Raw genomic sequence first — 15,755 nt, 5'->3', positions numbered from 1 at the left:
GTGTTAGACAATGCACCCATCACAGTTATGCAAGCCATTAGTTGTCATGGTTCACATGTTTTAGTCCTTCAGGTTCATAGTTCATTTTTTCTCAGCTTTGTTTGGACCCATCAATAGAAGTAGAGGTGCTGTTGCACTTGAATTTGTTGGGTTATGTATAGAGCAGAATATAGCAGGAGCCCTGTTCTGCAGGTTTCTGTTAGACTGAAATGAAGGCCTGTATAGCTCTCATTTAGTGTAGAGAATTAACATGAGGAGTGCTAAAGGTTACAGGGAAAAACCTCAAAACATTTCTATTGACCCATGAGACCACTCTGTATTATCAGATTTTGCTTCTGTGTGGAGAATGTCAGAGGAAGAAGGCACAGGGACTCGATTTCCTAAAAACTCAGGGGCGATTGTTGGCCTTTTTGTTTAGAGAAGTTGCTGGTACTGGGACATGTTGATTTCTTGGAATGAACTGATAAAAACTCCTTAAAAACTCGTCCTCTTCAGTTGATTTAGGTGAGGTACATCTCTTTTTTGATGGAGGAGGGCAGGTAATCACAGCAACACATCATTTTCCAGGATAAACCTGTGATTGGAGTGCACTCATTCTCTGAAGGCATGAAGCTGGAAGCTGTGGATCCAATGGCTCCGTTTGTTATCTCTCCTGCAACAGTTCTCAAGGTACCAGGGCTCTTAAACCAGCCCTGCTAAGATTCAGTTCTACTTGTAGTCTTAAGTGCTCAGGGAATTCTGGTTATCTTAAAATCTTGTGCTGGTTTTCAGATGAAGTGTTTTGTATGTCTCCCTCAGGGGACAGGGTGCCTGATAAAACAACTGCTGATGGTGAAGCCATTGGATTTCAATGGAGGGGAAAAATTCCATTAAGATACAAGCTCAAAAGACCAAATTATGAAAATTGTCAAACCCAGGTTTTTAAAATTGGGTATAATCCCTCATAGTCTGAGTACCCATCTGATGATAGTTTTTTGGGGTTCTGATTTTGTGAAGGTTATGTTGTTACTGTGTACACATGACATTCAGATGGCCTGATTTCCAAACAAGGGATTCCAAAGGTGAAATGAAAACTCTCCAACATGACCAGGTGTTACCTTCCTTGCTATTTGCTTGTCCTGCCTCTATTTACTTCAGGAGTGTAGTGGGTTTATTTGTGACAATCTGTCTCGGGATTATTGTTATAGAATAGTAGGAAGACCACAAATGCTAATTTCTGTGCATTTTTCATGAGAAAATTCCCTAAAGCACTTGATAGCGTTATCTTTTAAGTGCTCAGACATTAAGTTTTATTATTTATATTTGTTAAGTTTATGGATAATACAGGTGAGTTTATGAATCCCAAAGATTCTTTTAATTTTACTTTTTCAAGGTAAAGGATTTCCATCAGGCAATGTTGCTGTTTAATAAAGTTATCAGGATCTGCATCTCACAAGAGCCCATGGTTCTCTTTTGGCTGACTGCAGGTGTACAATGACAAATATTTCCTGATAGAAATGGATGATTTGAGGGCCGAGCGTGTGAGCAGCCAGCGCTACGTTTGTCACGTCGGCAGCGCCGGCATCTTCCCGGTGCAGTGGAGCCTGAAGAACGGGCTGCACCTCAGCCCCCCTCCAGGTATGGCTCTGCAGCCTCCTCCTGCTCACCCCTCTGCTCAGCACAGCAAAGCCATGGCACAGGAAAAAATCCAGTTCTGAAAATCGGGAGGTTTGAGTTTGGGGAGCTGAAGTTTCCCAGGCACGAGCGTGGGTTTGGGAGGATGAGGAAGGTTAAGGATGCTGGTCATGGATAACAACCTGAGTGTTCCTGGCCTGAAAGAAATGTTGATTTCAGGCTTAATTAACATGATATCAGAAGCCTGTAGTCTTTCCATTGGATTTCTACTTCTGATCAGAATGGAGCATTGTTATCCAACATTTTGTAATATTTTTAGGCTATCTTATCACTCAGAAGTTAATGAAATATTTTTTTTACCAATGGCCTATCAGGCACTGTTGCAGATTGTTGAAACATTGCTTCAGGATATAAGGGAATAGGGTAGTGTTCTTGCACTGCTGAAATATTTATTCATTTTCTCAAACTGGAAATGTCAATGGTACTGTAAAACCTGGGCCTCTGCTCTCTTATTTGCCACGTCACAATTCAGGATGTTTTGTTCTAGCTGCTCCTTTCATCAGAGGAGCAGAGACTGTAGGATGTTTGTCTCCTGCCTTGCCTTGGATAAGGTGTGAAAAGTGGCTCTGCCTGACCAGCATTTCCTAGAATTTTGCATGTGGAAAGTGAAATATCACTTTATAAGGCATGTGACTGGAGCTGATAAAGATTTTAAGTTTCTGTTCTTGTCTCCCTGGACATAGTGGACATTCTGAATTGTGTGAGGTTTCTAGAGCACTACTGGCACTGGTAAAACTGAGAAAAATGAATAATTAAGTCCTTGTGTGGTTCAGTCCTTTCTGAGGAGAAGAGTCACAGAATGATTTCAGTTGGACTGGTGAGGTCACTCCTCAAACCCCAGCTTCAGTTTTGGGCTTCTCACTGCAGGGCAGATATTGAAGGACTGCAGCATGTCCACAGAAGGGAATGGAGCTGGGGAAGGGTCTCTGGAGCCCAATTCTGTGAGGAGCAGCTGAAGGAGCAGAGGTTCCTAGAGGAAAGGAGGCTCAGGGAGGAACTTTGGCTCTCTACAATTTTAGATTACCTTGTTAATACTATATTCTTACACTGGGCTTAAAATTTTGTCTGATTTTTTTAATTGTTGTCATGGGTGTCCCTTTAAGGGGAGTGGAATAAGTGCAGCACTTGTGTCCTTGCTGATTTATTGCCAGCCTCAAACTGACATGGCAATACACTTGTTTGCCCCATTCCCTTCAGTAATTTGCTTTTTCTTAGATCACAGGGAAGCCAAGTGAAATTTTTCTAAGAAAGATTCTCTGTCTCCTGATAGATTCCCTGTTAAGACACTTCCCTTCAAACATGTGCAGATCTACAGCTGTTACCAGACTTGATGAGGCTCTTGGCACATCTCACTGCTCTCTTTAATGACTTAGTATTTAACATGTCTTTGAGAGTAGCGTGTTGATATTGTGCACGTTTTGAGTGCTCTGTTTTAAAATATTAGTTTCAGAGATGACACATCAGCAGTTGCAGAAATTTTTCCTGAATTTCATCTGTACTCTGTGAAAAGGGTGAAACTGCTTTCCCATGTTTCAGTTGCTGCCCTTGTGTGCTTGGCCAGATTCATGATTTGGGTTGGAGTGGTCTGACCTCACATGGCTCCCTGAAGCTCTGAGTGAGCTCCCAAACAGATCTCAGTGCTCTGTGAGGCAGGTGGGTTTGAAATGAGTCTCAGCTGTTTAACTCTTGGCTCTTTGCTGTCCTAGGTTACCCTGGGCAGGACTTTGACTGGGCTGACTACCTCAAACAGTGCGGTGCTGAGGCAGCTCCCCAGAGCTGCTTCCCTTCGGTAAGGTTCTCCTGCAGGAAAATCTGCCCTGCTGCCCCAGTGACACTCCTGATTCCAGGGAGAGCAACCTTTTGTGTGTTTCTTGCTTTAATTGCCTTTCCAAGTAGAATAGAATATTTCAGCTGGAAGGGGCCTGCAATGATCGATTACCCTGCCCAATGCCTGACCCTCTTCAGGGCTAACCAAAAATTCAAGTGTGCTGTTGAGGATGTTATCCAAATACTGACAGAGATGGAGCTTTGAGCACCTCTCTGGGAAGCCTATTCCAGTGTTTGACCACACTCAGTAAAGAAGTGCTACCCAGTGTCGAGTCTGAACCATTCCCACACATCCTGTCACTGGAGATCAGCACCTCCCTCTCCACCGTGTCCCCTCCTCTGGAAGCTGCAGGGAACAATGAGCTCACTCCTCATCCTCCTCTTCTCCAAACTGGACAAACCCAGAGTCCTGAGCTGTTTCTCACAGGATCTTCCTTCCAGCCCTTTCACCAGCTTTGTTGCCCTCCACTGGACACATTTGAGTACCTTACCACCTTACCTGTGATAACTCAGGAAGCAGAAGAGATAAGAGAGTATAAATGAGTGTGAGCTGAAGTAGCTGCATGCCAGCTTCCTCGATAGGGAAGCAGTGGACCAAGTGTTTCAATTGTGATAAAGCAGACTGAAAATAAATGTTTGTTTTGTGAAATTGAGATGTGTAAGAGTCCATGGAAGAGACACAGAGCAGCATCAATCATTGGCACTCCTGTAACTGTGGAAACAGGGCCTTTTAATAGACCTTATTTTCATTTACTAAGGGTACTCTTTCAATCTTCCATCCTTTCAGCTTGAAAAATTAATTCCATTGTATTAATCAATACAAAGTCATCTTAAATTAGTACCAAATAATCATTTTGCATTAACCAGTGCCTGAAGGACGTGCAAGCTTTTGGGCTTTTGTTGGTTCAGTGACAGTAGTGCTGTCCCCCAAAGCACAATACCTTGTCAAGCAGTTCCATTTACCATACTTGGGCTATTGCAGTGCTTAGGGGGAGAAATTAGAATGAATAATTACCAGCTTTTGAAGAGAGTGTTGCTGGCTATGAATTCTTGTTGCCCTTGTTCTGTCTTGTAAACTGTGGCATCCTAGAACAGGTCACTGAATTTATTATCCCTTTTCTCAGAAGAGTTGATCACTGTAGGCTAGTTCCAGAATTCATAATGTATTGATCCTGTAATTACATTGCAGAGTGGCTCTGGGAAGAAGAGTCCTCTCTCTGGCTGGTACTTCTTATCTTTAATTCAAGAGCTCCAGAGCTGGATAAATACCTATTCTTATGTTTTAGAGATTTTTTTGATTTTTTTTTTATATAAATGCAAACTATATTGGTGAATAAAGTAAGACCCTACTTATCCAAAAAATGTAGAATGAAAAGAAAGCTTCCTATTCTGCCTGCCAGAACTCAGATGAGGCAGGAATGTTATTTGCATACATAAAATGGATTTCCAAGTTAACATGATAGAATAGAGAACCTGGTCAGACTATTTGTCAGACTTATCACTCAGGTGGCAAGCAGCAGAGAATTTCTGATTGCTGAGAATGCCCTCAGTCCTTTGAGTGAGCCTCAGCATCCTTATTTTTTGAGGACAAATGCATTCTTTGCTAGGTCTGTCTGTAGAGCCTTTTTAAACTTATATTTGTTGTAGTTCCTAATTTATCTTACTTGTATTCAGTGTGCTCATTATCTGAAATCTCCTCTGTGTTTGAGTACCTTTCTGTGTTATTCAGGCACTGAGGGTTTTATGTGTTGCTCCTGTTCATGGATATTCATATCCTGTCCTGGATACACAGCTGCTGTCTTACTAAAGTATTCTGGCTTTTTCCTAGTTAACTTCTGACCATGGATTTAAAGAGAACATGAAACTGGAGGCTGTGAACCCAGTTGATCCTGAAGAAGTTTGTGTTGCTACAGTCACCAAGTTAAAAGATTCATACCTCTGGCTTCAGCTGGAGGGTAAGCTGATTTGGGGGAAGAGGGGAGTGCTTGCCCATCACTACCCTTGCTTGTAGTGCCATCCCCAAACCTGAGGAGTATCTGGAGGAAACTCAGTGTGTGCAGAGGCAGCAAGGCACGGTTTCCTCAATGAAATCACAATCAAAATCCACTTGCATTGTCTGTTTCCAGTTTGCCTTGACTGGCACTTCCTATTTAAGTCAAAAATGGCATTTGTGCATTGCAGTGTCAGTGCTGGGCTCATGCACCAAAGTGCAAAGTGCTGAGAGGGGCCTTGTGACAGTTTCACAGATGAGTGACTTGAATTCTGAGCAAGCTTTGGCCAGACCTGGGGAGAAAAGTTTCTTCATTAAGATAGAGTAAGCCTGTGTCAGCTGTTCTCCATTATAATCCCATTTCTTGATTGGAAGTACATCAGCATGCACTTACTATGCACTGTGCATCCCTGCTAAACTGCGGAAGGAAAATTCCCATCTCCAGCCTTTAGGAGGAAGTAAATGAGGTCAGGAGAGAATCTGGTCAGTAAAAAGGGATGAAAAAATGATTGATATTGTGTTCCAGGTACACCATAAATAAATGCAGCTTCACTAACAAACGTACAGCAAGTGTTAACCAAATTAGGGATTTTATAACTTGTTTCAATTTTTCCTTCTCTAAACTGAACAGGCTCCAAGAAGCCCGTCCTCGAGTGTATAGTGAGTGTGGAATCAATGAATATATTTCCAGTGGGTTGGTGTGAGACGAATGGATATCAGCTCAGGCCTCCTCGCAAAGCAATAGGTACCAGCTCTCTTCTGTTTGCAGTGGTGGGTTGGAGCTGCTGAGACCTGCCAGAGCAAATTGCTGCAGAATTATTGCCGCCATCACTGAATTTGGAAACATTCATCATGCACAGAGAATCTGTGTGTTGCACACCTGTCCCCCTGGCTGTTGGGGCCAGTTGGAAGCCCTACAACAACTCCAAACCCCACAGTGTTGGCTTGAGGCCCCTGCATGCTGTAGGGGCCCGTGGGGACAATTCCATTTGCCATAACAAAGAAATCCTATCTGTGGATGAGCAGCCCCCATGCTCTGCATTTACTTCTGGCTGAGCTGTTCTTGCCATGTGTCTGACCCTGATACTGATTTTGCACTTGTGCAAAGTGGAGTTAATGTCACAACAAAACAGTGGGGAGTGTGTGCATATTTCAGAGTCAAAGGGGGCTGATTTTCTCAATGGGCACGTGGTGATGATGCCTAATGACAAAGTGCTGAAGAGTAAACCCTACCTTTTTAACTACACCAGTAGGTAAAATAAGATAGTATCTTCTCTCACCTGGTTAGTAAGGCATGTTTATTAAAGTTTAATGGGGATTGGAGAAACTGAAGAATTTCTTAAATGTTCATTAAGTAACATAAGAAATTTTTTAGATTGAAATGAGCTGTCATTTTCTGCAAGTCAAAGCAAGAGAAATTAATCTGCTTGCACTGCCAAGGACAGATGGGGAAGAAGGGGGGGATCCTAATTAGATAAAAGATTATTTTTTTAAATATCCAGAAGTTTCTTGGAGACAAAGCCTGAAATTGCTGAAGAGGCATAATGTTGCACTACCTTATTTTATTTTACTACCTGATTGTGAAAGCCAGAGTTAGCAAGTGGACCCATCAACTAAATGATTGACTTGGTTGCAGCAGTGTTTTCCTGCATAGCAATTATCTTAAGTCATTGTTGTTTCTAAGCAGCTGATTTCATTTCATGTCAAAGTTAGTGTTGAAGTTACTGTGCCAGTAAAGTGGCACGTTGGGCCAAAGAACATAACCTTTGGGTGCTGAAAAGGAAAGCTTGTCATTCATTCTTGGCTGGTAGTACAGGTGGTTTAAGGGCTCTGATGCAAGCAAAGAGGTACAGAAGATTCGATTTCATAGAAACCTGGCCATATACATGCTTGATTTAAAGAATTTTTAATGGAAGTTGAAGTAAACCACCTGGTTTTCTTCAAATTACTTGGGCCAGTGTGCCTCTGGTGCAGCTGAATCAGCTGTCTGGCACTGCAGTGATGGGAACATAGATCCTTTTTGTTGTATAGAATAAATGAGTCCACTATATATATTGTTCTAGATGCTTCATTTGTTTGCCTCTTATATTTTGCTCGTTATTTTTTCTTTCAGTAAACAAGCAGAAAAAAATTGCAGTAGTTCAACCAGAGAAACAGTAAGTAACAGGTTATTTGCTTTTATTTTTTGTTGAGCTTTTTCTCTTAATTTTTCAGTTGGAAAATATGCTGTGTTAGGGAAGACATAGATTTGCAAAAGTGCTGTACTGAGGCTTGAGAGATTCCACAGTCCATTTGTGTTAATGCTGATAGATTCTGCTGATGTTCAAAAAGACCTCTTGCACTGCAATAGGAGGAGATAGAAAGCTTGGAAGTTTTTTTTTTTTGTAATTGTTCCTTCCTAGATTAAATTTGGCCTAAAGCAGGCAAAAAGAGGAGTTCTGCAAATATCTACAATTGGTCTAGAAACTCTGTGTTGTACATGTGGAACTCAGTCTTGTGAGCCTGCTCAGAAATGCTTCATGGAATGCTTACAGTTGGCTTTATTGACTTACAGCTTTACAAACATGAGAGCTGTCACTAGTCCTGCCAGTGTTTGCATTGCTCCTAAAATACTGAGCAGACTGTCCCCTCATGTTTTGTAATTGGGATCCTTATCAGAGTACTGGAGTCATTTTGGTTGTATTTTGTTTTAAATCCAGCTTTTTCAGAATGCATAAGGTGAGGCTACAGTGCCTTGCACTGTGAAATGTGAAGTTAAAAGGAGCCAGGGGTTGTAAAGCTTTGGGAGGGGTCTGTCACCATGGGGGCCCAAGGACTTCAAGCAAGGAAGGATTGCTGCTGGCTGTAGCAGGACAGAAGTCCTTTCCAAATGGAATTTGGTAGTTTCTGCATGTTATTGTGAAACAGGGGAGGTATAAAAAGCAGGCTAATAAGGCTGGAGCTGAGATTAAAAAAATATAATGGTGTTTTAGTGATGGAGAGGTGACTGTCACGACTATCTGTCTGTTTTCCCAACCTCCTTCTTTTCATTTCAGAATTTTGTCTTCAAGGACAGTTCATGATGGACTAAAGAACCAGGAACTGAACTCTTCTGACTCAGGTATTGATCACAGAGGTCAGGCTAACAAAGGCAAAATCCTGTAAGAGTTCACCTGCTCAACCCTGTTAGGAGAGGGAAGAGGAGGAAAGGGTTTGGAAATTGTCATCCCTTGGTGATTTGTTGAACTGCAAAAATGAATGAAACAAGCAGTTACTTGTGTTCTGCATTTCATATGTGCATTAAGCCTAGGAATCGGATTTTTACACCAGGACATTGCCCCTCCAGCAGAGGATATGTGAAGCTGAATAAAAGGTCACTTGCACCTGTACTGTGACCCATGCAGGTGACATTTTACTGTCACCTGTTATGTTTGATAAAGTGGGAGAAGCAGATGTGCTTCTATCTATGCTCAGAGTTTTTGGATTCTGGCTTTGGGAAGCAGATCTCTCTGGTTTTTTGTGTTAACTTCATCATGGTGATAAACAAAACCAATTCAAACATTAAACTGCTTTGTGTGCCAGATGGCAAAATCGAATAATTTTCTGAACTGCTACAAGAAGGAATGTCATGAATAAGTACATCTGCTGGTGAAAGTCACACAGATCCATCCATTTGGCAACAGAGTGCCTCCTCTGCTCTTTTCTGTACAGTGAAGTGCACATCTGAAGCTTCACCAAAAGCAAGACAAAATAGATGTGTGCTTGTTTATAATTTTAATTGACTTTTAATAGAGTCATAATGTAAATTTGACTTCATTTATTTATCTGCCAGTTTTCAACTGCTAAATGTAAAGTCTTTAAGTGATAGTGTTGCTCAATCAAGAAAAACTACAACACTGCTGGGTAAAACAATATTGATTTTATACATAAGTGTGCTGAAATATATATTAATACTTGAATTTTGAGCAATGCTGAACCATTAAATAAATCTAGAGAGCTTGATGTGACTTCATCAAATATTTGTTTATCAGTTGCTGCATCTTTTGTTTGCTAATCAAAGGAAAAGAATCCAAAACTGGAAAACCATGTAATGCTGCAGTTTAGGATAAACAATGGAGACTAACTGCCAGTTTCTCTGGTGGCAGAAGTTTGGGGGAGAGGAAATTGACTGGAAAATTTATCTGTAATTGCTGTGTAGGGACTGCTTCTGCTACCAAGAAGTTGGGATTGTCTTTGTTGTTCTCACTGGTATGATACCATGAGGCAGCAGACTAGCCAGGAAGGAATGTTTCTTTTCTGATACATGACCATCTTTATTTACTGCAGCTTGACAATTTTCAAGCAGGGGTGTGAAGTATGAAAAATGTTTTGGCAACGTGGAATAACTAATGCTGCCATTGCAAACGTGACACAGAAACTACTTCAAATCCCTGTCATTCAAGACTTTTTCCCCTCCTTTTTTTACAGCAGGCAAACTGTTATGTACTGTGAGATTTCTTTCCTGGGGCATTTGCAGCGTGTGATTTAAACATTTGTTTTCTCATTTCTCACTTCTCAGTGGTAATTAATGTCAAGTATTGCTGCCCAAAGATCTACTTCAACCACCGGTGCTTCTCGGGGCCTTACCTGAACAAAGGCAGGATTGCAGAGCTGCCCCAGTCCGTGGGACCTGGCAACTGTGTTCTGGTGCTGAAGGAGGTGAGCTGGATGGATGCACTGCAAAAAACACCAGACTATCTCTCTAATTACAGATGGCTAATTCAGAAGTTTAAGCTGATGATGAGTCAAGAGTGTCTTTTTGCATATAATAAAGTATAAATCATGAATGGTTTTATGAATGGCTGCTATGAGTAAAAGCCTCTCATTTATCTAAGTAACACTCAGCCTTCTACTGCTAAATTTTATTTTCTGTTAAAACAGTATAACCTGTAATTACCACAATCAAAGGAGTTAGTATCTTTTTATAGCTGTAATAAATGTTTCCATTTTAATTAACAGAATTTAGCTGGAGATAATCCCAAAATTCCTTTACAGTGTGCACTGTTGATGGTAAAACAGAGGAAATACAGATTTTCTTAGTCAAAATGGCAAATTACTTTCAGTAATTGGGAAATGAAGAGAGTTGTCTGTGTTTTATAAGTTGGATACAATTTGCATAGATCAGGTGAAATTACAGTTTGGCTTCTTAATGTAATTGAGGGAGGAGGGGGCCAGTCTTTAATGCCAGAGAGCTTCTTCTCCAGTAGGTGTTTCACAGCAAATTTACAGATACTTTAATGATTATTTTTCTGAAATTTCACAAAAGGTCATGAGGTGCTTATTATCTGACCTGAGAGGCTGGAAATTTCCCAAGACGTAGCTAACTGGATATGCACACTTGAGCTGTCATTAAATGATCACTTTATATATAAGAATTGGCTCAACATACCTGGAATTTTTACCTTCCCTACCAAGTATCTTAACAGGGAGAGCCCCTAAGAAAGACTTTGTGGCAGACATGCTGTGAAACAAGAGTCTGGTTGTCAAGAATCAAGCAGATTATTGAAAAAGGTCTATTTCTGTATGCAGAAAAGTACCCTGTCCTTTCTGCCTGTTTCATTACTTTATTGTAAGAACTGCAAATGAGCAAATGTGAAATTCTGTGGCAGCTTCATTTAATCCTGAAGGTTTATTCTGCTTGGTTGCCTGAAAGCAGAAAGTGTGCACAAATCCTGCTGATGTGCAGGTGCTGAGTGGTGCTGAAAGTTCAGCCACTATGCTCAGTTGAATTCATTTCAGTTGTGAGTCTTGCTCACTCTAGGAATCCTAGAGAGAGTTTGGTGCTTGCATTATATTTAATACTTTTCTTTGATTTCTGGACTGCTGCATTAGTAGCAATAAAACTGTAAATTTGTAATGTCAAGGTTGTTATGCACCCCGTTGGGAGTGTTTCGGAATAAGCACATAGAGAGCATAAAAAGTACAATTAGAGTGCACATTTTGTACTATCCCCCACTAACTGCAGGTTATTCACAACTTCCAAGTTACTTTACAGATCTGAGAAATTATCATTTTATTAAAATACAGGCTGTTATCATGGTTCATGGAAGCAAAACAGATGAGAGCTTAGAATTCTGCACTACGGTTTTGTTGGAAGCAGTAGGTTAGCAGGCAGCAAAATCCTGCAGCTTTTTTTGGCACATCTTCACATGACATACAGCCTTTAAGATAATCGCTCAGATTTAACCAAGGTTATTCAAGTTTGAGAGTTCTCAGCCCCAGGCATTAATTTAGTGATGTGTAATTCAAGGGCAATGACTTGGAAATTGCTGGATACGCTCCTGACTCTGCAGACAAATTCTGAGGGCTGGGAAGGCCCCAAGTGTCGGCTGCTCTCAGTGTTCGTTTTGGCACTGGCAGGAGGTGTCTGTAATCCTGCTGTGAATGGGTGCTTTGATGCTAGATAATTTGGATGAATAGGAGTAATTTCCTATTCTGCCCTGGCACTTTAAAACAGATTTATTGTACAAATAACTTACACGTGTTTTGTGCTCTTCCCCTGCCTCTCTGTAGGTTCTCACTTTGTTGATCAATGCTGCCTACAAACCCAGCCGTGTCCTGAGAGAGCTGCAGCTGGATGAAGAGGCTGCATGGCATGGCCATGGAGAGACCCTAAAAGCCAAGTAAATTCTTGTCCTGATCCCTGTTTAGTCAGTCCCAGTAGCTGTTCTCTGCAGTCTGTGCTTTAGGTTATATTTCAAGGAAGGAAAAATCGCTTAGAGAGTATCAAGATGCCAACAGTCATTAAATGTTAAATTCTTTATAAATTTCTTTATGAATTCTGGTGGAGTGCATGTGATTTTAATGCTCTGTAATATGGCAGTGTAGTCTGCTACAGGCATGTTGGAGCAGCTAGAGTCTGGTGTGTCACTGGTACAACATTGTACTGACAGACCTGTGGGTGAGGTTTAAGATTATTTAATTCACTTGAAGATAATTGTCAGTGTTTTAAAGCAGAAACATGTACTGCTTGGGAAGCTTCTCAGGCATTTCCACACAAATTTCTTAGTGGAAAAGATTCTTCAGAAATAAAGTTAGAATCTTTGAAATGGTTTGACATGGATGTTTTTCTACAGCAGTCTACCCTAAAGCACTCCCAGTTTTACTGCTGAGCTCTTTGGGTTGAAGCTTCTTTGCAAGATTACTTTTACAGCTAGGATAAAAAGCAGTGAACATATTTGCATATATTTGATAAGTCCAGATATTCCTTTATAATCTAGGGATGGTTTTGTAATTAAGTCACTGTGTTTGCATGTTATTTCCCAATGTGCCACTGCATGCTTCCTTACATAATTTTGAACTTGTCAGTAATTCTTTTGTTGGATCAGTTTCATGTATAAAAAGACATCTTTCCATATATTGAAGGATTGCTCTGAATTGGGCAATAGGAAGATGATAAAGGTTAGTGTGAATAGAAGGTATAGCTGAGGAATAAAGAAAAAAAAATTATTTAGTCTCGCTGAAGTTGCTGTTTGCTTTCTTTTGCCACAGTAGTGACAGCAGGGGTATCTGGACTATGATGATACAGCTGGTTTTTTTTCAAGGTATTAACTAGGTGCTTGCAGGCCTGAAACATCTCTGGTAGATATCAGCACATACTTGCAGCTGTGCTGGGAGAACAAAGCAGAAATGCTGAGCAGCTCTGGCAGATATTGCACAGTGCAGCTCTTTCAGCATAATGGCAAAGTTGGAATAATTTCTTCATTTAAATCAAACAGGAGCCAGTATGTGGAGTCATGCAAGAGACTGTCCTGGGGAATTGTTCAGCAGTTGGACAAAAGCTGATTGGAAATATGACAGAGGTCCCATTGCCTCCATAGGATGAGCACAGAAAGGCTCACAAAAAGCTGTCTGCTGTTACCTGAATGAGCTCAGTGGGTGCTCTCAGCCTTTGTTTGAGGAACCAGCTGTCTATGTCACACGGGCATTTCTGCAGTCCCATAAAAGCAAAGAGACAGCAAAGCATCTGTGAACAGAGAAAACAAAATATCTGAGCTCTGGGACAGTCCTCTCAGATAGTGTTTTGTAGTTGTTCATGGGGCAGTGTTGCTGTGTTTGTCACTGCAGCCACCTCTGTGATGGATTTTCTTTGTTTGAGGATCTGACATAAGAAACAGGAATTCCTGTTTCCTGGACTGGCTGTGCAGAAAGTTCATCATTGCTCCTATTTTTTCTCAGTTTGATCTCAGTATTCCCCTACACCTTTCAGTTTTCCTTTTGTCCTGGTAATTAGAAGATTCCTAATTATGCTGTGTTTTCAATGCTAGATACAAAGGCAAGAGCTACCGTGCAACTGTGGAGGTTGTGAGGACAGCAGATCGGGTGGCAGATTTCTGCAGGAAAACGTGCATCAAGCTGGAATGTTGTCCAAACCTCTTTGGCCCTCAGATGGTGCTGGATAAGTGTTCAGAGAATTGCTCTGTCCTGACAAAGACAAAATACAGTGAGTATTCTGATCCGTACCAAGGTGGAGTTTGGAGTGTTGTATTTTGGTTTCTTTTGGCTTTGACTCCAGAAGGAGCAGCTCAAGCACTACATAGAGAGGCCTACAAAATATTCATATTCCCATGTGTAGGGGAGAAAAAATTAATTCTGTATTAAGTGATAGAACCATGGCTTAACTTCTCTTGTGTGCTTAAAACTTGATCTTTTTTAAACAACTTTTGGGACAAGAACTGACTAATGTTGTAATTTAAGTGGCATTATAATTGCTTTCACCAATTTGTTGGGGGGGGGAAATGCAACACCTTCTAGCTCTTTTCTTAGTTTTTAAGGTTTTTGTAGACTGGCTTTAACCATTTGACACTGTGAGAACAAACAGTGCATTGAGGCCATGTTTAAAAACTACAAATCGTCATTAAAAGCACCATTAAATTGGACCCAATCTTTGATAATTTTTGTATAAAATAGGATTGTTTGGAGGCTTCCCAGAGATGGAGGAAGTAAATCTTTACAGGGCAAACAAAATTGATCAGTAACTTTTGTTCCTTAAACCAAATTGAAGTGGAAAATACAGACATACAGATTTTGAAGTTTTGCAGAACTGGGATTCCTATTGGGAAATGTCCTTCTACTGATTTTCCAGTCCTGATGAGAGGCAAACATAACTAGTGCCACTGAAGGTGCATTTCAGCACTGTTCTCTTTCTTCTGTCCTGGCAGCACACTATTATGGAAAGAGGAAAAACAAGCGTATAGGCCGGCCCCCGGGTGGCCACAGCAACCTGGAAGTAGCCATGAAGAAACCAAATAAAAGAAGGAAGAGACGAAAACATTTTTTTGTTCATAAGAAAAAACGTTCTTCCACGTCTGTGGATAACACTCCAGCTGGATCTCCCCAGGTAGGACACTGCCAGCAATGCTCATAAATCTGGGGTGTGATCTTTGACTGCTTCATTTGAAACAGCAAATGTTAGTTCCTGGTAACTTCAGGGTTACAGCAACTTTTTTCTTTTCTCCTAACTCCTCAGGGCAGTGGGGCAGAAGAGGAGGATGACCAGGATGAGGTGGATGAAGAGTCTCTGACTGAGGACAGCACCTCGGAGCACCAAGATGAACTGCTTGAAGAATCAGAGGTGTCAGAGAAGAAATCCCTCTCCTCATCTCCCACGCAGAGTGAGCTGTCTCATTCCCTGGCTCAGGACCGAGACAAGCGGAAGAGGAAGCTCAGGACCTTTTCCTTTTCTGATGATGAAAATAAACCTCCTTCACCAAAGGTAACTTGCAAAGGAGATTTCTGCCCTGGCTTGCTCCCTGCTGAGCAAGCACCAAAATCTTGGGAGTATTAACCACAATGAGTGTTCTCTGTTTCCCCGTGAAGGGCATTGTGAAAGCTCTACAGAATAATTAAAGTCCGTGATGTTGGTTATGGTTGTGTCGTAGAACTGTAATAAAGACCAAGCATATGTGATATTTTGGGAATTCTTTTGGCTTGTCTAGGACATAAAGATGGAAGTTGCTGAAAAGCTGCAGCTGGACAGTAACCCTCTGGAATGGAGTGTGGCTGATGTGGTACGATTCCTCAAATCCACCGACTGTGCTCCTCTGGCAAGGATTTTCCTTGATCAGGTATAATTTTCTGTCTGTTAAATGTTGAATCTGTCACTTGGCTTCTTATCCTCTAAGGTGTCAGAAAAAGAATTTTTTTTTAGTAGGGTTCTGAGGAAAAAAACACTTGTGCAACCTGCAGTACTTTGAGAGAGGAGAGTTCAGGGAATGACCAGAATTTTTCAGGTTTCTCACTACTG

The 15,755-nt window shown here is 41.2% G+C and overlaps 1 protein-coding gene across 2 annotated transcripts in view; it reads left to right on the top strand.

Annotated features, from left to right (window-relative positions):
• SFMBT1 (Scm like with four mbt domains 1) overlaps positions 1 to 15,755 on the top strand; it is a 72,413-nt gene that overhangs the window by 50,710 nt on the left and 5,948 nt on the right. For both annotated transcript variants that reach the window (XM_014869667.2, XM_014869668.2), the window contains 13 exons: positions 568 to 669; positions 1,467 to 1,617; positions 3,381 to 3,463; positions 5,330 to 5,456; positions 6,123 to 6,236; positions 7,605 to 7,647; positions 8,527 to 8,591; positions 10,029 to 10,168; positions 12,023 to 12,132; positions 13,777 to 13,952; positions 14,671 to 14,849; positions 14,979 to 15,224; positions 15,448 to 15,576. In XM_014869667.2, coding sequence (XP_014725153.1) covers positions 568 to 669; positions 1,467 to 1,617; positions 3,381 to 3,463; positions 5,330 to 5,456; positions 6,123 to 6,236; positions 7,605 to 7,647; positions 8,527 to 8,591; positions 10,029 to 10,168; positions 12,023 to 12,132; positions 13,777 to 13,952; positions 14,671 to 14,849; positions 14,979 to 15,224; positions 15,448 to 15,576 — 1,665 coding nt within the window. The remainder of the gene's footprint in view (positions 1 to 567; positions 670 to 1,466; positions 1,618 to 3,380; positions 3,464 to 5,329; positions 5,457 to 6,122; positions 6,237 to 7,604; positions 7,648 to 8,526; positions 8,592 to 10,028; positions 10,169 to 12,022; positions 12,133 to 13,776; positions 13,953 to 14,670; positions 14,850 to 14,978; positions 15,225 to 15,447; positions 15,577 to 15,755) is intronic.

This window comes from Sturnus vulgaris, chromosome 11 (genome assembly GCF_052056855.1).
Source record: "Sturnus vulgaris isolate bStuVul1 chromosome 11, bStuVul1.hap1, whole genome shotgun sequence".
Classification (NCBI taxonomy): domain Eukaryota; kingdom Metazoa; phylum Chordata; class Aves; order Passeriformes; family Sturnidae; genus Sturnus; species Sturnus vulgaris.
The sequence above is the reverse complement of the archived record's forward strand: the minus strand, read 5'-3'. Positions and strand labels throughout refer to the sequence as shown.